Below are 24355 nucleotides of genomic sequence, written 5' to 3'. Positions count from 1 at the left end.
TCTCCTTGCTTTTCCGCTCCTCTCGTTCCCTCTCCTCTTGTTCCCTCTCCTTGCTTTTCCGCTCCTCTCGTTCCCTCTCCTCTTGTTCCCTCTCCTCTTGTTCCCTCTCCTCCCGTTCCCTTTCCTCCCTTTTCCGCTCCTCCCGTTCCCGCTCCTCCCGTTCCCTCTCCTTACGTTCCCTCTCCTTGCTTTTCTGCTCCTCTTGTTCCCTCTCCTTGCTTTTCCGCTCCTCTCGTTCCCTCTCCTTACTTTTCCTCTCCTCTTGTTCCCTCTCCTCTCGTTCCCTCTCCTCCCGTTCCCTCTCCTCCCGTTCCCTCTCCTTACTTTCCCTCTCCTCCCGTTCCCTCTCCTCCCGTTCCCTCTCCCTACATGCCCGCTCCTCCCGTTCCTTCTCCCCACTCCTCATCCTCTCATCACTCTTTTCTTGTGTCTTATTTTTTGTGTCCTCTTCACTCCTTATCGGGACGTCCTCCAGAGTGATTCCACATAAATATTTTTTTGTGGTCTCGTCGCTCACAATAGCTGTCATTATCTCATTGGTGTCTTTATCACCTTGAATCTTGTTCCACCATCTGATAAGTCCGAGGAAGGCTCGCACCCTACTGCATATATCCGTCTTCATGCTTTCCTCTTCTTGTATTGACATGGGCTTTGATGACGACGACTTGTTGTTTACGTGACCGTAGATCAGGTTGTTTAATTCTTGGGAGAATGTCATCTTCTCCTCTTTTGTTGCGGACAGTGTTCTTGAAATCTCACTGCCGCTCATAAGTGAATTTTCTAGGACCGTCTCAATGTCTACAATGAGCTCCTGGGTGTCTGCCTTGGATAAGGGCTGGTCCTTTTGGTATTTGGCCCTCATCTGGGCCAAGATTCTGTGCATGGCAGACCTGGCTACGGTCTCTGTCAGGAACTCCCTGATCTTTTCTTTGACTCTATTTAAGTTTATACTCCTTGTCTCCTCTCTTTCTGATATGTTAATATTAGTGACTTGTTGCTGTATAAGTCCAGCCACATACGAACCGACGACTTCTATTTTAAGAGAGGACTGAATGAGGTCGAACTCCTGCTGGTTCACCTCGTCTAAAAGAGGTTCCAACACGTCCATTGTTTGGCTTTTAAGAGCAGCTTGGACAACTTTCTCCAAGCTGTCTGATTTTTTTGTTGGGCCTAACAAATAATTGTCTATGTTAGCCATAATCTCTTCCCACTCATCATGAACTGCTCTGGTTTTGCGGTGTATGGTAAATAAATTTTTTCCTTTGTTCAGGAAGTCTTTGAACAGTTCACTCACATGATGAATCATGTGATTTAGTCTGCGAGGTGGAGTTTGACGTGCTGCTTCATTTGTGCCCTTTTCTTTGCTCATGTTTTCCATCACTTCCTTCGCCATGAGCGTAGCAAGCTTTTCCGAACTGGGGCTGTCAGGAACCCCCAGAGCCTGCTGGAAAATTAACATAATTTGTTTGTCCAGGACAATATTTTCTTGTTTGTCAGTGTTCTCCATAATTGTTAGAAAGGTTGTTGACATTGCTGACAATAGTTCAGCGAGCATTTCTGCAATCAAAATCTTTGTTGCAGTGTTGGGTGTACCTAATTTAATCAGGTCCCACTGTTGTTCAGTGAGCTTTTCAAAGAAGGACGTGATCGCCCTGCAAACTTTCTCTACTCCAGAGTGCATCATGATTTGTGTGTTCATGGCTATTTGTATAGTATGGTTTGATTCCTTGGTAGTAGGATTGATTTGCTTTGAGTTTTGAGAACGTTGCTCGGCTTTGTCTTCACGTACTGGTCTGTGAAAATAGGTTGACTTCATGTGGACGGGCAGTCCTATTTCAATACTCTGTTAATATCAAGGCTTTGATCTTGGACTAGATTAAAGGATCAAAGTGAAGTCAGAGTGTGACATCATCGTCCTTATGACATCATACACAAAGGAATGGACTCTTCCAGAACGTTTCATAGCAACCGTTGCTAGGCACCTATATAGTAATCCGATAAAAATATGACAGTTTGCAGGCTGTTGATTTGATCTTGGACTAGATCAAAGGATCAAAGTGATGTCAAAGTGTGACATCATTGTCCTTATGACCTCATATATCAAAGGAATTGACTCTTCCAGAACGTTTCATAGCAACCGTTGCTAGGCACCTGTATACTAATCTGATAAAAATATGACAGTTTGCAGGCTGTTGGTTTGCACTTACAGTAACGTAACACTATAGTTAGCATAAAATATAGAGAATGTAAACATATAGACATGTTTTAAAATGAATAAAAGAAACATACAAGCATACCATGTTTGTGTAAATGTTATTTTAATAAATCTACACATATATATAGATATACAATTTGTGAAAGCTGAGTTAAAGCTCTTTTCAAATATGTCTTTATTTATTTCGTACCTTGTCTCAAACACATTTTAGGGTGATCTGAAGTCAGCTGATCAACAGGATTTTTCTGGTTTAAAGACGAACGTTCTAGAACCACAGAACGTTCTAGAATCACAGAACGTTCTAGAATCGCAGAACGTTCTAGAATCACAACAGCCAAGTGTCTCTTTACGAGAGGGGTCTGGCTGCAGACCTCTCGCGTGAGGCCTCTCCCTGTGCAGGCTCTCGTCTCAGGCCTACCTCCAGCGTGAGGCCGTTTATGACCGGAAGTGCGCGCAACAAACTTAAAAATAAAACCACCTCCAGCGTGAGGTCGGTTGGGACCGGAAGTGCGCGCAACAAACTTCAAAATAAAATAGTTATCGATTTTGTAAGACAAAACTTCGTGCCTTTATATTTAATTAACCAATTTTGTAACGTGAAAAGCTATTAGTTTCTTAAATATATGTAACACTTTTGATGTTGTCAATCCTTTATTTGTGGCATTTACCATGATTACACCAGCAACATATTAGTCCTAATGGGGTAAACTCCAATTTATAAACTTTTAACCTAAGAAAAACCAAACCTTTAACCTAAGAAAGACATGTATTCAGATGGCACAGGATAAAGACACAACAGATACATGTGGTATCTGTTGTGTCTTTATCCTGCGCCTGTCTACCTGGAGTCCCTCTGAAGAGTACTACATGAACACATCAATCTATGTACATTTGTTCAGAGTTATATAAGACAATCACATTTATATAAGGTAAATGCCTTATTTATTTTTTTAAAATTTCTATTGCATTAAATGATTCGACTTTTGTCTTCAATGACATTATGATCGTAAGACTATTGAGGCCAATTAGGTTAACTATGCTTAAATACAAAATTGTCAACATTTAGGGAGGAGAGGAATAGATAAAACTGCATTCTATTGAAATGCAATAACTCACCTGTGATCTTCATTGTATAATAAAAGCAAATAAATAAATATATAATAATTAATATCAATATACTATATAAATATATAATATAATTAAAGCAATAAGGAAAACAGATAAAAGTATAAAACATTTAAAAAAGGAAAAAAGCCTTTTATTAAATACAACCCATCCTTATTAGCCTACTCCTTCACTTCAGCTTCAGTGTATGTTGTGTATCCTCTTTTCTCAATAATCTCCTCACAAAAGACCCACATGTCTTCCACATTTTCAAATTTAAATTTGAAATGGTCAAGGATGTCTTCTGTCTCCTGGTCATCAAGCTGGCAACGTTCTTCTTCATCCCAAAGCCTTCTGTACTGCCGCACAACCTCTTCCACTTCTTCCTCTCCCATAGTGAGGACACAGGGAAACTCCACCTTTGCCGAAAACAAATGTTGGTTTGTTTCAACCCACTCTGCGGCCTTTTTGCAGTGATGAAGTATCCTGGCCCCCACTTCATCCTATGAAAAAGATAGAAAAAAAAGAGAAAAAAGGTAGTCTTGCTATAGAAAAACTGCTGTACACACTCTGTTATTCTCATGGAAATAACAGTGCATATAAATTAGAAAAATTAGACTTCAAATAGAACTTTTGCAAAGAATAACTTAGTTTAAAACAGAGAATCATGCATACCACATCCACTGGCATTTCGACAGCTCTTTCAGTGCAAGATTGCTGACGCTTTGCAACAGGTTGTGGCTGCTCCTCTGTCTAAAAGGTGTGTGGGGTGGGAGGTGAAGGTGGGGTGGGGGGTGAGGGTGAGGAACACACAAATCTTTTAATTCAATATTCAAAATAATGCAATGACCATGGCTGGCATTGTAAGGACAACATGTTGATGCATCAAAATACTGATAAAGAATATGCACACCCAACATTATTAATTCCAGCTTTCTCTAATACTTCGACTGGTATAACATGAGCCCTTCTTCCAATGGGTGAGAAATCACTGACCTCAGTGATGTCATCCATCTTCCGTTTCTTTAAATGATACACTGGTGGCACCTCATCTTGCAGCACACCCTTTGAAATGTCTGTCCAGTGGGCAAACATTTTGCCATAGCTCAAATAAAAAGAAAAACAAATATGCTCATAAATGTGCTGTTAATATTTTCAACAAAATTAAAAGTCAAATTTTTGTGCTCTTACCTTCCAAGTTCAAAATTCTCCAGGAGCATAACACACCACCACTTTCGCAAAGCTGGCATGTCCACCTGAAAAGAATTTTTTAGCACAGTTGGACAGAGTAGATGTTTACAGTTTACTTTGAATATGCAAGTCAACTTACCACGGTGAAATCATAAGGGGCATCCAGGACAGAGTAGAGGGCATACTATGGAAAAAAAACAATTCCATATCAATAGCTTTAAAGCACATAGAATTAAATAAGCTAAATACTAACATCTCCTACCATCAACATGAAGATCCCACAGTCGTGTCCATATGGCTGTCTTGGAAAACCCTATGATGACAGAATAGAAGTCAGTCGATGATTTTAAATGGTGTTAAATGGAGATTACATGTGGTATATGCTGTTACCTGTATTTCCAAACCAGTGGTCTCGTGCCACACTCCAGGAAATATCGATTGAGAAAGGTTTCTAAAAGTTAAAAGACATTAACATAGCATCACATACTTGTCCAGATCATGGTTAGGTTACATGTAAACCATACTGCGTGTAAGTAATTTAGGTCAGGAACAAACCTTTACATGCAGTCGAACACATGTAGAAGGCTTTTTATGGCACAATTTTATGACATATATTATTAATGTAATGTTATCATCCACGAAAGTTTAATTTAAAAGAAGTACCCGATGTGCCAAATTGCAATTATATTTAGGTGATACCATAAAAAGACTTTCACAGATCAGAACATGATCCAATGAGAAAACAATGTAGAGCTGGGCAATATATCAATACTCACATCTTGTGGGGTTTTGGATGCTGTAATGGTGGGTTTTGACTAGGGATGCAACAACATTTATATATATGATGATTTAATATATCAAATCATTGAAAGCCCGTTAGGTGCAATAGACAAAGGCAATTTAACTTGATTGGATACTGCATATTTTTTTTATGGAAGGAAATGATATGTGATGATAGAAGTGTTAAATTTTGATATTACGGTTTTTTGTTTGACTATATTTGTGCTTTTAATTATTTTTTCATGCAATATTGGCTTAGACAGAACTGTGGGAAAACTCTACCGTTGCATCCCTAGTTTTGACCATTTATCCATACTGCTCAGCCCTAAAACAAACCTTTTCCGAACAGCATAGGAACATGAACACCATTCAGAACAAAAGAATATGTTTTTGTTAGTGACCTCAGCAGTGCTCTCATTTCCTGATCACCAAACCCAAATTGTGCATGTGCACATTTGGAATCAAGAAAGAGAATCTCTCTCTGGACTGGCTTCAAAACCTATTGTTAATGAGATATCATTTCATCGTAGGGGGAGAGGTTAATACAACACAGACAACAGAAACACAACAGCACAACACTAATGCAGCACACCTTTTTTATTTTTTATTTTTTAGTGTGTGCTTAGTGAATGTAAAAAAGATGTGAGGACAAGAAAGGATTTGGACAGCAATGATTCAGGAAGTGTGGTTGCCTCCACCACAGGAAAGGGAGTGTGTGGTTAAGTTATAAAAGTGACAGCAATAAAGAAAAAAATGCAACTGTACTTACACACAACATGAAATGTCCAATTTTCCACACAGGGATAACAATGGAGTCCCTTATGTGAATGTCTCCCTAATATCAAAGAAACATTTAAAAGATAAAATAAATCAACATAAAAATATATTATTAATTGAATCCAGTATACTTACAGGTAAACCTGAGAGTGGGTTGGCTGCTGTTGGCTGTCGCCATGTCGGTACGACATACAAATCAGCCACAAAAATGCACTTCCCCTGCAGAATATATTGCAAATGTAAACATGTAAAACAGTATATAAAATGGATACAAACATATTCTGAGATCAAACTTTATACCTTTGATTGAGCAATTCTTTCTATAAGCTCAAAACAGGCATTTCCAATCTGCAAAAAAAAAAAAAAATCAATATAATAATTACTTGGCAGCATTATTGACATACATATGTCACGTCCTCGCTCTGCACCTCCTGTTTTTGTTTTTTCTTGTCCCTCTGTTTGTCCCTCCCCTCTCCCTCTCTCCTCAGTGGACCTGCTCCTGAGTACCTCTGCCAGCCATTCTCCACCTGCCCATTCCTTTTCACCCTGCCTCGGATTCAGCCTCATTCTCTCTGCCATCATCCTCACGACGTGCGGCTCCATCCCCTGACTCCCTCTCCCCTCCATCCCATTACTTCTCATTTAATAAATCATTGGTATTACGTCCTGCATGCTGTCTGCATTTTTGGTCCAGTATTACCCGTTCTCACAACATAATTGGTTCACTTATAAGATCCATTTAATATTAACTCACGGTTGATTCCATCTCCTGATTCAAGCCAAGAGTCCAGAAGTCACCACGCGTTAGGCAACTCTTTTTTGTCTTCACAATTAGTTGTGTCTCTGGCCTTTCAGTATCCAGGACATAGTCAAGCTAATGATAGAAAAAAATATATATAAAAAAGATTGCACCATATTAAATATTTCATAAACACCATAAAATGTAGCCCAGTACTTTCACAGGTGTCAAGATTTCAATATAAGAATCACAACGCTTTCTTAAATACATACCAGTTGCTGTTGGGAGGAATGCATGTGTAATGTCCATGACGACCGGCTTGGTTGTATGTTCTCACATTTAGTGATGTTTTCACAGTGTGGTCCACATGTGTCACCATCTTTACAGGAAAATCCAAGTTTTAAAAAAAGGCTAAATAAATTAATGTGGATTTGAGAAGCTGCTACATACCTTTGTGTGTGTCAGCGTGAAGACCTTGTGGCTGCAAAGGGGCTCCAACTGGTGATGGCAGATGTTGATGCTGTGCAGAGTTCTTTGATGGTAGGATTCCCAAGGCTTTAGAAAAGACATGGTTTAGTACAAGCATTATATTTCACATTTCAAGTATAACATTAAAAATCCCATATTTCATATTTACCTAACACTGCTTGTCCATTTTCACTTAGAGCGATGTCATGCAGAGACTCTGAATCTCCTCCTCTCTTGAGCAGGTTTTTCAGAATATTTTTGTTTGTTTTTGTGTTTCGATGATGTACCAGGTTTCTCATTGTAAAAATGTGCGTCGAAGGTGCCATGTTATTGAGGAAGTAATTGTTTTTCCTTAGAGTTGAAAATAGCTGCTCAGCCACCTGGCTATTCAGGGAACCCTGGAGTTCTGGGACCAGGTTGATCCTCCTTAAAACCTCCTTTGGATCCTTGGTGTTGGCCTCATGAAATTTGTCATAAAGGACATAATGGTCTGAAGACCCAGTGCAAGGATGCCCATCAACATCAGGATTTTTTAACTTTTCAGTCAACCAGGGAAGAGGGATTCTGAGTTTTCCCTGGTGAGCAGCTGTGACATTTTCGTCGGTTGTTTCAGCTAGTCTCCCTTCATGTGGCTTGATAGGTAGTGTGGTTGGGACACGGAGGTTGACATGAGTTGCCAAACCACGAGCAAAATCATAAACAGAAACATTTGGCAGGTGCTTCCAGGAGAGAAGGAGATCAGCAAAATCTCTTGGCGATTCTGCCCTCAGGTTAAACTTTACACTGTATATAACACCATGAGGGCAGAGAATCACAGACCAGCCCCCTATAAAAGTAAGTTGAAAGTCTCTTTAGTTAATGTTAATAACACATTTCAGATTGTTTTTAAGAACAATGTTTGACCCATACCTGAAGCTCCCCAGATTTTTTGGAAGATTTTGTCATATGTATGTCTGGTTTTCATCTCGTCTCTTAGTCTGTTGATGAGGTCATTCCTTGATCCCTTTGAGTCCAAATTGCAGGCCTTACACAGCTTGCGCACTGTAGAAACCTTTTGAAATAAAGAAAATGTGAAATCAATTCAAATTTTGTTACACGCTGCAACAAAAATTTAATAACAATATATGTACCTTCTGCTTCATGAGCTCATCCATCAGACGGTCCTCTGAAACCATGCTCAGCTCAGCTTCAGATGAGGACTTTGAAGAGGAAACTTTTTCAAATTCTGTGTTTAACACAGTGTCAGACTTGCGTGTATTCTTCCCAATCCATGGGGCCCAGTGCTCAAAACTAGGATGGACAGCAAAGTTGTTCTTTGCATGGCCTATGGAAAAGGCACCAAACATGTAATTAATAGTATGTTACAGTTCAATTATTTATTAAATAAAGGTGATAACAAAGAAAGAACTTGTGTAAATACTTGGGAAAAAGGCACGGGAAATCATCTCAAGCTGCACAGAATCCCAGAACTCCTCAATATTGACCTCCCCAGTGAAGTTCTCGGAGACTTCTTCTATGTCACTCACTGAAAGAAACAGCTGTAATTTACTGTCTGTAATACATGCACAAACACATGCACACATGCACACATGCATGCACGCACAACTTTGTGACTTACCGGGCAAGTTAAACACCCCTTTCTTATGGAGGTCCATCACAACCACTGGAGGATGGTGGCCACAGCAGACACAGGAATAAGAGTAATTGTGGTTTGTCAATGCCTCGAAGTGGAGGTATGCATGGAGGATTGTATGTTTGGATGGAAATGTTACTTTCCTTAGGCCTTCCAGTGATTCGATTACCTTGGAGACTGAAACATTGTTCTTAAAGAGAAAAATACATTTCAGAAAATTACAGGCAGGGTTATTTCAGAGGAATAAACATGTACCAATAAACATTATCATGAAAGTTAAATTGTACTGACCTGTAAATTCAGCCTCAAATATAGACACAGTTCCAGGTTCAATATGACATGATCATCAAAATTGTGAAGGCTGTCAATCCATTCCTGATAACGGTACACCATGTGGCACTGTGGGCATCGCCGGAAATAGGTTGATACATCTGTTAAAGAAAGAAAAAACAACACATTTTTAAACAATTTTATATTTTGTGAAAACATGTGGTGTTACAAGATTTTGAGTAATTGACAATGTTACAATCACATTTTAAAAATACTTACGTTCAATTACACCATTCATAGTGATTATCCGTGCATTTTTGGAAATTAAAGTTGATTTTTCAAGATGCACAGACCCAGGACAGATGGTGCAAGTTGTCTCAGATGGATGCAACTCTGTAATGTAACTTGCTGATGGTTTTGGTTTAATAATGTCATCTGGCAAGGTGTCTGGAAGCCGTTTATGTTTGTTAATGTAGTGAACAAGTTGCTCCAAGATGTCTGCAGATGGCGGATAGAGACTATTTTGTTGTAGCTGAGGTGTACTTGCTACAGTCTCTGTTCTGAATATTTCTGGTGTTTTCTGAAATAGATGCCACTTGCCAATGTTTTTGTGGACACAGGATGTTCTTGGTTTGGCACAAGGACAATGCCAGGTGTGAGCTGTGGAGTTGTATGTCACCATCACCCTCCCAAGCTGACTGTAGTGGTGTAAAGCTGGCTCGTGTACAGACAAACAGTACTGAGTAGGATTTTTTTGAAATGAAACCTCTACACAGAGAGGGACATGCTCCTTCTGTGCCTGTTGTTGCCTTTTCTTGCAGGTTGCCTTTTTTGCCTCACCAAAGAATTTCAAGTTAACCATTTCCTCCAGTGTCTCCTCCTTAAGCCATTCCTCTGTGGCTATTTCTCTGCAATATTCCAGTGAGCGGATGTGCTCACACTGGCTAAAAGTTAACCCACTCCTCAGTGCCATTAAGTGATACTGCCTGCATTCTTCAAGTTCACACTGCACCTTATGCAGGTGGCCCCAGGTTTTTTTTTGCACATGAATAGGCACTGAAAATCCATGGGATGCTTTTTGTACAGCAGATATCCCATTTGTTGCATCCACACAGATAGCCCTCAACACACTGTCACAGGTTTTTTTTTTTCTGTGTTTCCTGTGAATGTGATTGTTCAAATTCTTTGCAAGGCAGATTAGGCCGCAATGAGAACATTGTGCCTTCTTATAGCTTGTAGTGTGCTGGGTAGGCTGGGCAGCGGAGGAGGTGGTAGGCAGGGCAGCGGAGGAGGTGTTAGGCTGGTCAGCGGAGGAGGTGTTAGGCTGGTCAGCGGAGGAGGTGGTAGGCTGGGCAGCGGAGGAGGTGTTAGGCTGGGCAGCGGAGGAGAGGGTAGGCTGGGCAGCGGAGGAGGTGTTAGGCTGGTCAGCGGAGGAGGTGTTAGGCTGGTCAGCGGAGGAGGTGGTAGGCTGGGCAGCGGAGGAGGTGTTAGGCTGGTCAGCGGAGGAGGTGTTAGGCTGGTCAGCGGAGGAGGTGTTAGGCTGGGCAGCGGAGGAGAGGGTAGGCTGGGCAGCGGAGGAGGTGTTAGGCTGGTCAGCGGAGGAGGTGTTAGGCTGGTCAGCGGAGGAGGTGGTAGGCTGGGCAGCGGAGGAGGTGTTAGGCTGGGCAGCGGAGGAGGTGGCAGGTGGGGCACAGGGAACATCTTGTGGAAGAGTGGATGGTGGAAGGAGGGGGGGGTCGAGTGCAGCAGATGTGTCCAAAATTTGACAGGTCTCCAGATGTTTCTCCATGTCCGCTCTTCTTATGATGGTTTTGTCACAAATGGGACAATGGAAATGTGCGGTATTTCTGCAGTTTAAACTGCATTTGCAGATCTTTTGGTCTAGGAGGAAGTCAACAAAAGGTTAAATTTGCCAATGATTAAAAAGATATATGAGCACATGAAAACACAGACACATTCACATACACATACCTTTGAATGTGATGGCGTTTTTGAAATGTACATCCAGGTGTTTCTGGAGCCTTCCTCTTTGACTGGGTTTATATTTTGGGCAAAAGGGGCAATGAAAAAGCTTGCAACAAACTGTGCAGCGCTCCACTTTATAGCCCTCACTTGATGGAAAAATGGAGTGATGCATCTACATAACACAAAAAAGTGATATTATGTTCAATATTTTATTTCAGTTGGTAAAAATGTATACCGTGTGAAGCAAGTTAAACTGCTTCGGACTAATTGTGATGTTACATAGGCTTGTACTTTGCAAAAAAGTGTCACTAACACCACAGCACAAACGCGCCTCGTAATAAGTAATACCTGGTTTATGACAGGTAACACTACACAAATGCAAATATTGTAACACCTATAGGATAATCAACCGAGGTACCAATTGATTTATCAACGCTTAGATATAATGCACACGACCAGGAGGAGGGTCAGCAAAACCGGGAAAAGCGGACTTGCAGATCTGAAAGCTAAATTGCATTCAGCATCTATGCTGAATGCAATTTAGCCTATAAAACTATAGAAACTAGCCTATAAAACTCTATAACCTATAAAACTCGTATTTTGTTCAACATTTAGCTATATCTCAAATTAATTATTTAACCCATTACAAATAAACCCCTTCCCGCGGTTTCCATTAATTATATCAGGGTTTAATTATCCACAACAACGTCCTCACCAATTATTCCTTACTGTACTTAAGTAATACCTGGTTTATGACAGGTAACACTACACAAATGCAAATATTGTAACACCTATAGGATAATCAACCGAGGTACCAATTGATTTATCAACGCTTAGATATAATGCACACGACCAGGAGGAGGGTCAGCAAAACCGGGAAAAGCGGACTTACAGATCTGAAAGCTAAATTGCATTCAGCATCTATGCTGAATGCAATTTAGCCTATAAAACTATAGAAACTAGCCTATAAAACTCTATAACCTATAAAACTCGTATTTTGTTCAACATTTAGCTATATCTCAAATTAATTATTTAAGGCATTACAAATAAACCCCTTCCCGCGGTTTTCCATTAATTATATCAGGGTTTAATTATCCACAACAACGTCCTCACCAATTATTCCTTACTGTACTTAACACAGGTCACTAACAAACTTAATTAGGTAGTTACGTGCACCTTCATTTTTGAAAGTTTCACTTACTGTCACAGCTGTAGCCCGTAAGCGATGTAAAACTGTCGGAGTCCCGCCTTTCTGTTTTTGCAGGCTTTGGTGGTTGGTCAAAATGTCGGATTCTCACTGGAGGCGTGGAAATTTTTTTTTTACTGTCACAGCTGTAGCTCGTAAGCGATGTAAAACTGTCGGAGTCCCGCCTTTCTGTTTTTGCAGGCTTTGGTGGTTGGTCGATGTAAAACTGTCGGAGTCCCGCCTTTCTGTTTTTGCAGGCTTTGGTGGTTGGTCAAAATGTCGGATTCTCACTGGAGGCGTGGAAATTTTTTTTATTTCCGGGCCTCACGCTGGAGGTAGACCTGAGACGAGAGCCTGCACAGGGAGAGGCCTCACGCGAGAGGTCTGCAGCCAGACCCTCTTGCTCTTTACATGGTGTAAAATCAGGCGGGTAGTTCCTGTCCTCTGAAATGAGGCCAACCAGGAAGTAACTTAGAACTGCATTCTATCAAAAGGCCACCAGGGGGCGACCGTCTCTATACAAGTCAATGGAGAATTCACCAACTTCTCACTTGATTTCTAACCTCAGTAAACGTTTTCAAAATGTGTTTATGGTCTCAATCGCTAGTTTAAAGCCTTCTTCAATGCAGTATGATGTTCATTTGGGACATTTTGGCCTCCCTGATTTTATATGTGACGATAAAGCAGGGTATGCATTAGGGCGGGGCTACGTCCTGATTGACAGGTTGATTGACCAATGTCCTCGAGATCTAGCCCTCGCAACCATAGCAACCTCCCCGCTCCGCCGTTGGTCCCACCCATACATCCGTCCATGACTCTGCCTCATGCCCATATAAGTAGAATCCATGTTTTTATTTTTCCCAGCATGCACCTGAAATTTTCAAGATGGCGCTGCCTAGATTAGAAACTATTGGCTTCCGAGCAGCAGTCCACAAACCAATGGGTGACGTCACGGATGTTACGTCCATTTTTTATATACAGTCTGTATGTAAAATATGCACAATGGTCACTCTTCACCCAGGAATTAGTTAACAGTTCAATATGTATTTATTTATTATGACATTCAATGTATTCGACTTTACCATCAAACTTTTTTCTCTACATCAATCAATCAATCTTTATTTGTATAGCGCCAAATCACGGCAAAGTTATCTCAAAGCACTAAACCGAACTCTTCAGGTTTTAATTTTAAAGAGACCCAGACATTCCCACAAGGGCAAGCACTTTCAGGCCCTGCTGTAGTACAGTTTGAGGTACTAGTACTATACTGTAGTACAGTTTGAGGTACTAGTACTATACTGTAGTACAGTTAGAGGTACTTGTACTTTACTGTAGTACAGTTAGAGGTACTAGTACTTTACTGTAGTGCGGTTTGAGGTACTAGTACTTTACTGTACAGGGCCTGAATTTCAGCGCGGGATTGCGGGTATACTTCTTATGAATATTATTTCTATTCTATTGTCATATATTTATTATGTATTTTATTTATAGGCCTACATGTAATGATGATAATCAATGAGACACAGGGTTTCATTTTAAAGAGAGGTCGGTCCTGGACAACATGACATTACAACACTGAGTTACAGATATATAATTACATATTTTTTTATTTTATGAAACATGTAAAACTGTTCCGTTTTGTGATATGTTGTCAAGGTAAAATATAATAAACTCCAACGACAGTTAAAGATTAATATATTTTTGCTGACAACCAAAACAATACTTCAATCCAAGTCCTTCCTCTGATGGAAAGGTTCAAGTTCTTCTTTGCATACTTTAGGGTGGTGTCCTTAAAACTCTGGTTTGAATAACTTCATGACACAATTACAGCTTATATTTATATTTTTATTTATTTATTTATTTATTTCACACACTCTCTCTCTCTCTCTCTCTCTCTCTCTCTCTCTCTCTCTCTCTCTCTCTCTCTCTCTCTCTCTCTCTCTCTCACACACACACATACACACACACACACACACATATACACACACATTACGAAAATAAAAACTAAACAATCAAAGGAAACTTAACATTATAAATAAAATCAAAGGAAACTTAACATTACTAATAAAATCAAAGGAAACTTAACATTAGAAATAAAATCAAAGGAAACTTAACATTAGAAATAAAATCAAAGGAAACTTAACATTACTAATAAAATCAAAGGAAACTTAACATTACTAAACTAAATAAAATCAACTCTAAACTAAAACTACTTCCTGAAGCACAGAACTTGTCCAACGTTGGCGAGGACGCGTCTGAACACGTTCCTCCTCTTCGGTAGAAGATGATGCGTGATCGACGCGGCGACGCATTTCTGGATGGTCCGATCTTCCATCCTGAACAATACTAGCATGTTTGAAGCTTTACCCCAGATTCTTTTAAGTTTCCGATAAATTAATTTATCCACAGTTTGCAGATGTTCTGTGGTTATTATAAAGTCGTCGTGTTCGAACTCCGCCCAAATAAACTTGAAGACTCCGTCAACCATATCCTGGTTCCAATCGAGGTTCGGTACCTTTGAGTCTCTGATTACGCGACTCATAAGCTTCTCTATGATGATCCTTAGCGACATCTTATATTTTAATTTGTCGAAGTCTTGCCGCTCGCTCCTTTTTGAACCCTCCCCACTAACCCGATCCCCACTTAATGGCCGCCCCTCCCTTTCCCGATCCTCACTCAACACCTTCTCCTCCCGTTCCTTCTCCTCCCGTTCCCTCTTCTCCCGTTCCCTCTTCTCCCGTTCCCTCTCCTCCCGTTCCCTCTTCTTGCTTTTCCGCTCCTCTTGTTCCCTCTCCTCTTGTTCCCTCTCCTCCCGTTCCCTTTCCTCCCTTTTCCGCTCCTCCCGTTCCCGCTCCTCCCGTTCCCTCTCCTTACGTTCCCTCTCCTTGCTTTTCCGCTCCTCCCGTTCCCTCTCCTTACGTTCCCTCTCCTCCCGTTCCCTCTCCTTGCTTTTCCGCTCCTCTTGTTCCCTCTCCTCTTGTTCCCTCTCCTCCCGTTCCCTTTCCTCCCTTTTCCGCTCCTCCCGTTCCCGCTCCTCCCGTTCCCTCTCCTCCCGTTCCCTTTCCTCCCTTTTCCGCTCCTCCCGTTCCCGCTCCTCCCGTTCCCTCTCCTTACGTTCCCTCTCCTTGCTTTTCTGCTCCTCTCGTTCCCTCTCCTTGCTTTTCCGCTCCTCTCGTTCCCTCTCCTCTTGTTCCCTCTCTTCCCGTTCCCTCTCCTTACTTTCCCTCTCCTCCCGTTCCCTCTCCCTACTTGCCCGCTCCTCCCGTTCCTTCTCCCCACTCCTCATCCTCTCTTCACTCTTTTCTTGTGTCTTATTTTTTGTGTCCTCTTCACTCCTTATCGGGACGTCCTCTAGAGTGAGTCCACATAAATATTTTTTTGTGGTCTCGTCGCTCACAATAGCAGTCATTATCTCACTGGTGTCTTTATCACCTTGAATTTTGTTCCACCATCTGATAAGTCCGAGGAAGGCTCGCACCCTACAGCATATATCCGTCTTCATGCTTTCCTCTTCTTGTATTGACATGGGCTTTGATGACGACGACTTGTTGTTTACGTGACCGTAGATCAGGTTGTTTAATTCTTGGGAGAATGTCATCTTCTCCTCTTTTGTTGCGGACAGTGTTCTTGAAATCTCACTGCCGCTCATAAGTGAATTTTCTAGGACCGTCTCAATGTCTACAATGAGCTCCTGGGTGTCTGCCTTGGATAAGGGCTGGTCCTTTTGGTATTTGGCCCTCATCTGGGCCAAGATTCTGTGCATGGCAGACCTGGCTACGGTCTCTGTCAGGAACTCCCTGATCTTTTCTTTGACTCTATTTAAGTTTATACTCCTTGTCTCCTCTCTTTCTGATCTGTTAATATTAGTGACTTGTTGCTGTATAAGTCCAGCCACATACGAACCGACGACTTCTATTTTAAGAGATGACTGAATGAGGTCGAACTCCTGCTGGTTCACCTCGTCTAAAAGAGGTTCCAATACGTCCATTGTTTGGCTTTTAAGAGAGGCTTGGACAACTTTCTCCAAGCTGTCAGATTTTTTTGTTGGGCCTAACAAATAATTGTCTATGTTAGCCATAATCTCTTCCCACTCATCATGAACTGCTCTGGTTTTGCGGTGTATGGTAAATAAATTTTTTCCTTTGTTCAGGAAGTCTTTGAATAATTCACTCACATGATGAATCATGTGATTTAGTCTGCGAGGTGGAGTTTCAATCAGTGCTTGTTCATTTGTGCCCTTTTCTTTGCTCATGCTCTCCATCACTTCCTTCGCCATGAGCTTAGCAAGCTGTTCCGAACTGGGGCTGTCAGGAACCCCCAGAGCCTGCTGGAAAATTAACATAATTTGTTTGTCCAGGACAATATTTTCTTGTTTGTCAGTGTTCTTCATAATTGTTAGAAAGGTTGTTGACATTGCTGACAATAGTTCAGCGAGCATTTCTGCAATCAAAATCTTTGTTGCAGTGTTGGGTGTACCTAATTTAATCAGGTCCCACTGTTGTTCAGTGAGCTTTTCAAAGAAGGACGTGATCGCCCTGCAAACTTTCTCTACTTCAGAGTGCATCATGATTTTTGTGTTATTCATGTTTGTATAGTATGGTTTGATTCCTTGGTAGTAGGATTGATTTGCTTTGAGTTTTGAGAACGTTGCTCGGCTTTGTCTTCACGTACTGGTTTGTGAAAATAGGTTGACTTCATGTGGACGGGCAGTCCTATTTCAATACTCTGTTAATATCAAGGCTTTGATCTTGGACTAGATTAAAGGATCAAAGTGAAGTCAGAGTGTGACATCATCGTCCTTATGACATCATACACAAAGGAATGGACTCTTCCAGAACGTTTCATAGCAACCATTGCTAGGCACCTATATAGTAATCCGATAAAAATATGACAGTTTGCAGGCTGTTGATTTGATCTTGGACTAGATCAAAGGATCAAAGTGTGACATCATCGTCCTTATGACCTCATATATCAAAGGAATTGACTCTTCCAGAACGTTTCATAGCAACCGTTGCTAGGCACCTGTATACTAATCTGATAAAAATATGACAGTTTGCAGGCTGTTGGTTTGCACTTACAGTAACGTAACACTATAGTTAGCATAAAATATAGAGAATGTAAACATATAGACATGTTTTAAAATGAATAAAAGAAACATACAAGCATACCATGTTTGTGTAAATGTTATTTTAATAAATCTACACATATATATAGATATACAATTTGTGAAAGCTGAGTTAAAGCTCTTTTCAAATATGTCTTTATTTATTTCATACCTTGTCTCAAACACATTTTAGGGTGATCTGAAGTCAGCTGATCAACAGGATTTTTCTGGTTTAAAGACGAACGTTCTAGAACCACAGAACGTTCTAGAATCACAGAACGTTCTAGAATCACAGAACGTTCTAGAATCGCAACAGCCAAGTGTCTCTTTACATGGTGTAAAATCAGGCGGGGAGTTCCTGTCCTCTGAAATGAAGCCAACCAGGAAGTAACTTAGAGCTGCATTCTATCAAAAGGCCACCAGGGGGCGACCGTCTCTATACAAGTCAATGGAGAATTCACCAACTTCTCACTTGATTTCTAACCTCAGTAAACGTTTTCAAAATGTGTTTATGGTCTCAATCGCTAGTTTAAAGCCTTCTTCAATGCAGTATGATGTTCATTTGGGACATTTTGGCCTCCCTGATTTTATATGTGACGATAAAGCAGGGTATGCATTAGGGCGTGGCTACGTTGTGATGGACAGGTTGATTGACCAATGTCCTCCAGATCCAGCCCTCGCAACCATAGCAACCTCCCTGCTCCGCCGTTGGTCCCGCCCATACATCCGTCCATGACTCCGCCTCATGCCCATATAAGTAGAATCCGTGTTTTTATTTTTCCCAGCATGCACCTGAAACTTTCAAGATGGCGCTGCCCAGATTAGAAACTATTGGCTTCCCAGCAGCAGTCCACAAACCAATGGGTGACGTCACGGATGTTACGTCCATTTTTTATATACAGTCTGTGTGTAAAATATGCACAGTGGTCACTCTTCACCCAGGAATTAGTTAACAGTTCAATATGTATTTATTTATTATGACATTCAATGTATTCGACTTTACCATCAAACTTTTTTCTCTACATCAATCAATCAATCTTTATTTGTATAGCGCCAAATCACGACAAAGTTATCTCAAGGCACTAAACCGAACTCTTCAGGTTTTAATTTTAAAGAGACCAAGACATTCCCACAAGGGCAAGCACTTGGCAACAGTGGCAAGAAAAAAATCCCTATTTTAAATATGAATTTCAGGCCCTGCTGAGGTACTTGTACTTTACTGTAGTACAGTTAGAGGTACTAGTACTTTACTGTAGTACAGTTAGAGGTATTTGTACTTTACTGTAGTACAGTTAGAGGTACTAGTACTTTACTGTAGTACAGTTTGAGGTACTTGTACTTTACTGTAGTACAGTTAGAGGTACTAGTACTTTACTGTAGTGCGGTTTGAGGTACTAGTACTTTACTGTAGTACAGTTAGAGGTACTTGAAGTACTAGTACTTTACTGTACAGGGCCTGAATTTCAGCGCGGGATTGCGGGTATACTTCTTATGAATATTATTTCTATTCTATTGTCATATATTTTATTTATAGGCCTACATGTAATGATGATAATCAATGAGACACAGGGTTTCATTTTAAAGAGAGGTCGGTCCTGGACAACATGACATTACAACACTGAGTTACAGATATATAATTACATATTTTATTTTATGAAACATGTAAAACTGTTCCGTTTTGTGATATTTTGTCATTGTAAAATATAATAAACTCCAACGACAGTTAAAGATTAATATATTTTTGCTGACAACCAAAACAATACTTCAATCCAAGTCCTTCCTCTGATGGAAAGGTTCAAGTTCTTCTTTGCATACTTTAGGGTGGTGTCCTTAAAACTCTGGTTTGCAATAACTTCATGACACAATTACAGCTTATATTTATATTTTTATTTATTTATTTATTTATTTCACACACACTCTCTCTCTCTCTCTCTCTCACACACACACACACACATATCTACATCACATCACAACACACATAAACACACATTACGAAAATAAAAACTAAACAATCAAAGGAAACTTAACATTATAAATAAAATCAAAGGTAACTTAACATTATAAATGAAATCAAAGGAAACTTAACATTATAAATAAAATCAAAGGAAACTTAACATTATAAATGAAATTAAAGGTAACTTAACATTATAAATAAAATCAAAGAAAACTTAACATTACTAAACTAAATAAAATCAACTCTAAACTAAAACTACTTCCTGAAGCACAGAACTTGTCCAACGTTGGCGAGGACGCGTCTGAACACGTTCCTCCTCTTCGGTAGAAGATGATGCGTGATCGACGCGGCGACACATTTCTGGATGGTCCGATCCTCCATCCTGAACAATACTAGCATGTTTGAAGCTTTACCCCAGATTCTTTTAAGTTTCCGATAAATTAATTTATCCACAGTTTGCAGATGTTCTGTGGTTATTATAAAGTCGTCTTGTTCGAACTCCGCCCAAATAAACTTGAAGACTCCGTCAACCATATCCTGGTTCCAATCGAGGTTCGGTACCTTTGAGTCTCTGATTACGCGACTCATAAGCTTCTCTATGATGATCCTTAGCGACATCTTATATTTTAATTTGTCGAAGTCTTGCCGCTCGCTCCTTTTTGAACCCTCCCCACTAACCCGATCCCCACTTGATAACCGCCCCTCCCTTTCCTGATCCTCACTCAACACCTTCTCCTCCCGTTCCCTCTCCTCCCGTTCCCTCTCCTTATATTCCCTCTCTTCCCGTTCCCTCTCCTCTCGTTCCCTCTCTTTGCTTTTCCGCTCCTCTCGTTCCCTCTCCTCTTGTTCCCTCTCCTTGCTTTTCCGCTCCTCTTGTTCCCTCTCCTCCCGTTCCCTTTCCTCCCTTTTCCGCTCCTTACGTTCCCTCTCCTTGCTTTTCCGCTCCTCTCGTTCCCTCTCCTCTCGTTCCCTCTCCTCCCGTTCCCTCTCCTCCCGTTCCCTCTCCTTACTTTCCCTCTCCTCCCGTTCCCGCTCCTCCCGTTCCCTCTCCTTACTTGCCCGCTCCTCCCGTTCCTTCTCCCCACTCCTCATCCTCTCTTCACTCTTTTCTTGTGTCTTATTTTTTGTGTCCTCTTCACTCCTTATCGGGACGTCCTCTAGAGAGAGACCACATAAATATTTTTTTGTGGTCTCGTCGCTCACAATAGCTGTCATTATTTCACTGGTATCTTTATCACCTTGAATGTTGTTCCACCATCTGATAAGTCCGAGGAAGGCTCGCACCCTACAGCATATATCCATCTTCATGCTTTCCTCTTCTTGTATTGACATGGGCTTTGATGACGACGACTTGTTGTTTACGTGACCGTAGATCAGGTTGTTTAATTCTTGGGAGAATGTCATCTTCTCCTCTTTTGTTGCGGACAGTGTTCTTGAAATCTCACTGCCGCTCATAAGTGAATTTTCTAGGACCGTCTCAATGTCTACAATGAGCTCCTGGGTGTCTGCCTTGGATAAGGGCTGGTCCTTTTGGTATTTGGCCCTCATCTGGGCCAAGATTCTGTGCATGGCAGACCTGGCTACGGTCTCCGTCAGGAACTCCCTGATCTTTTCTTTGACTCTATTTAAGTTTATACTCCTTGTCTCCTCCCTGTCTGATCTGTTAATATTAGTGACTTCTTTCTCTATAAGTCCAGCCACATACGAACCGACGACTTCTATTTTAAGAGAGGACTGAATGAGGTCGAACTCCTGCTGGTTCACCTCGTCTAAAAGAGGTTCCAACACGTCCATTGTTTGGCTTTTAAGAGCAGCTTGGACAACTTTCTCCAAGCTGTCTGATTTTTTTGTTGGGCCTAACAAATAATTGTCTATGTTAGCCATAATCTCTTCCCACTCATCATGAACTGCTCTGGTTTTGCGGTGTATGGTAAATAAATTTTTTCCTTCGTTCAGGAAGTCTTTGAACAGTTCACTCACATGATGAATCATGTGATTTAGTCTGCGAGGTGGAGTTTGGCGTGCTGCTTCATTTGTGCCCTTTTCTTTGCTCATGCTCTCCATCACTTCCTTCGCCATGAGCTTAGCAAGCTGTTCCGAACTGGGGCTTTCAGGAACCCCCAGAGCCTGCTGGAAAATTAACATAATTTGTTTGTCCAGGACAATATTTTCTTGTTTGTCAGTGTTCTCCATAATTGTTAGAAAGGTTGTTGACATTGCTGACAATAGTTCAGCGAGCATTTCTGCAATCAAAATCTTTGTTGCAGTGTTGGGTGTACCTAATTTAATCAGGTCCCACTGTTGTTCAGTGAGCTTTTCAAAGAAGGACGTGATCGCCCTGCAAACTTTCTCTACTTCAGAGTGCATCATGATTTTTGTGTTATTCATGTTTGTATAGTATGGTTTGATTCCTTGGTAGTAGGATTGATTTGCTTTGAGTTTTGAGAACGTTGCTCGGCTTTGTCTTCACGTACTGGTTTGTGAAAATAGGTTGACTTCATGTGGACTGGTAGTCCTATTTCAATACTCTGTTAATGTCAAGGCTTTGATCTTGGACTAGATTAAAGGATCAAAGTGAAGTCAGAGTGTGACATCATCGTCCTTATGACATCATACACAAAGGAATGGACTCTTCCAGAACGTTTCATAGCAACCGTTGCTAGGCACCTATATAGTAATCCGATAAAAATGTGACAGTTTGCAGGCTGTTGATTTGATCTTGGACTAGATCAAAGGATCAAAGTGAAGTCAAAGTGTGACATCATCGTCCTTATGACCTCATATATCAAAGGAATTGACTCTTCCAGAACGTTTCATAGCAACCGTTGCTAGGCACCTGTATACTAATCTGATAAAAATATGACAGTTTGCAAGCTGTTGGTTTGCACTTACAGTAACGTAACACTATAGTTAGCATAAAATGTAGAGAATGTAAACATATAGACATGTTTTAAAATGAATAAAAGAAACATACAAGCATACCATGTTTGTGTAAATGTTATTTTAATAAATCTACACATATATATAGATATACAATTTGTGAAAGCTGAGTTAAAGCTCTTTTCAAATATGTCTTTATTTATTTCATACCTTGTCTCAAACAAATTTTAGGGTGATCTGAAGTCAGCTGATCAACAGAATTTTTCTGGTTTAAAGACAAACGTTCTAGAACCACAGAACGTTCTAGAATCACAGAACGTTCTAGAATCACAGAACGTTCTAGAATCACAGAACAGAACCTAGAATCGCAACAGCCAAGTGTCTCTTTACATGGTGTAAAATCAGGCGGGGAGTTCCTGTCCTCTGAAATGAGGCCAACCAGGAAGTAACTTAGAGCTGCATTCTATCAAAAGGCCACCAGGGGGCGACCGTCTCTATACAAGTCAATGGAGAATTCACCAACTTCTCACTTGATTTCTAACCTCAGTAAACGTTTTCAAAATGTGTTTATGGTCTCAATCGCTAGTTTAAAGCCTTCTTCAATGCAGTATGATGTTCATTTGGGACATTTTGGCCTCCCTGATTTTATATGTGACGATAAAGCAGGGTATGCATTAGGGCGTGGCTACGTCCTGATTGACAGGTTGATTGACCAATGTCCTCCAGATCCAGCCCTCGCAACCATAGCAACCTCCCCGCTCCGCCCATGGCCCCGTCTCATGCCCATATAAGTAGAATCCTTGTTTTTATTTTTCCCAGCATGCACCTGAAATTTTCAAGATGGCGCTGCCTAGATTAGAAACTATTGGCTTCCGAGCAGCAGTCCACAAACCAATGGGTGACGTCACGGATGTTACGTCCATTTTTTATATACAGTCTGTGTGTAAAATATGCACAGTGGTCACTCTTCACCCAGGAATTAGTTAACAGTTCAATATGTATTTATTTATTATGACATTCAATGTATTCGACTTTACCATCAAACTTTTTTCTCTACATCAATCAATCAATCTTTATTTGTATAGCGCCAAATCACGACAAAGTTATCTCAAGGCACTAAACCGAACTCTTCAGGTTTTAATTTTAAAGAGACCCAGACATTCCCACAAAGGCAAGCACTTTCAGGCCCTGCTGTAGTACAGTTAGAGGTACTAGTACTTTACTGTAGTACAGTTTGAGGTACTAGTACTTTACTGTAGTACAGTTTGAGGTACTTGTACTTTACTGTAGTACAGTTTGAGGTACTAGTACTTTACTCTAGTACAGTTTGAGGTACTAGTACTTTACTCTAGTACAGTTTGAGGTACTAGTACTTTACTGTAGTACAGTTTGAGGTACTAGTACTTCACTGTAGTATTTCCATGTGATTCTACTTTTATTTAACTTCTCATTTAATTGTCGGCAGCATGAAATGTCAGATTAAGTTTTATTTTGTGTGTCGTCTTTGTAATTTGTGTTTTTGCACCTCTTTGTTTGGTTGACTGTGTTGTCACGGAAACGTCCTGGCTGCCTGCTGCTTCCTCACCCTCATCACCATCATCATCATCATCATCACCATCATCATTAGATACTGAAAGAGTGTTACGAGGTAAGACGCTCTGCTGCACGCGGAGATGTTTTGGGGGTTTTTTTTGTCTTGTCTTGTGATGTGAAGTGTTTTATGTTTGCAGGAAATACAGAAATAAATAAATATATAATAGATATTAATGTGAAAATGTGACAAAAACTAAATGAAACATGCTCAGGCTCATTAAAAAAAGGTAATTTTAATAATATTTGTGTGTGTTTGGGACCTCTGACATCGCTACACAAAAGAGAAAGGACTTTAGTTTAGCACTGAAAAAGGAACATGATATTTTAATTAGGAATTTAAAAAAAAAAAGAAATAAAATTGAAGTTAAAATACTGAAAAGCAGAAGTGTGTGAGGTTGAGATTAAAAAACCTCAGCAACAAAACAACCTTCAAAACTCTCCACGGCTGCAAAGAGTTGTGATTCAGAGAAAGATGACCTTTTTAAATAAAAGATTA

The 24355-nt window shown here is 40.6% G+C and overlaps 1 protein-coding gene across 1 annotated transcript in view; it reads left to right on the top strand.

Annotated features, from left to right (window-relative positions):
* ptprz1a (protein tyrosine phosphatase receptor type Z1a) overlaps nucleotides 1-24355 on the top strand; it is a 116677-nt gene that overhangs the window by 63956 nt on the left and 28366 nt on the right. Inside the window, exon 14 of the mRNA XM_053319383.1 lies at nucleotides 23894-23914. Within this exon, the coding sequence (XP_053175358.1) occupies nucleotides 23894-23914 (21 nt within the window). The remainder of the gene's footprint in view (nucleotides 1-23893; nucleotides 23915-24355) is intronic.

Source organism: Scomber japonicus, chromosome 5, assembly GCF_027409825.1.
Source record: "Scomber japonicus isolate fScoJap1 chromosome 5, fScoJap1.pri, whole genome shotgun sequence".
Lineage (NCBI taxonomy): Eukaryota > Metazoa > Chordata > Actinopteri > Scombriformes > Scombridae > Scomber > Scomber japonicus.
The sequence above is the reverse complement of the archived record's forward strand: the minus strand, read 5'-3'. Positions and strand labels throughout refer to the sequence as shown.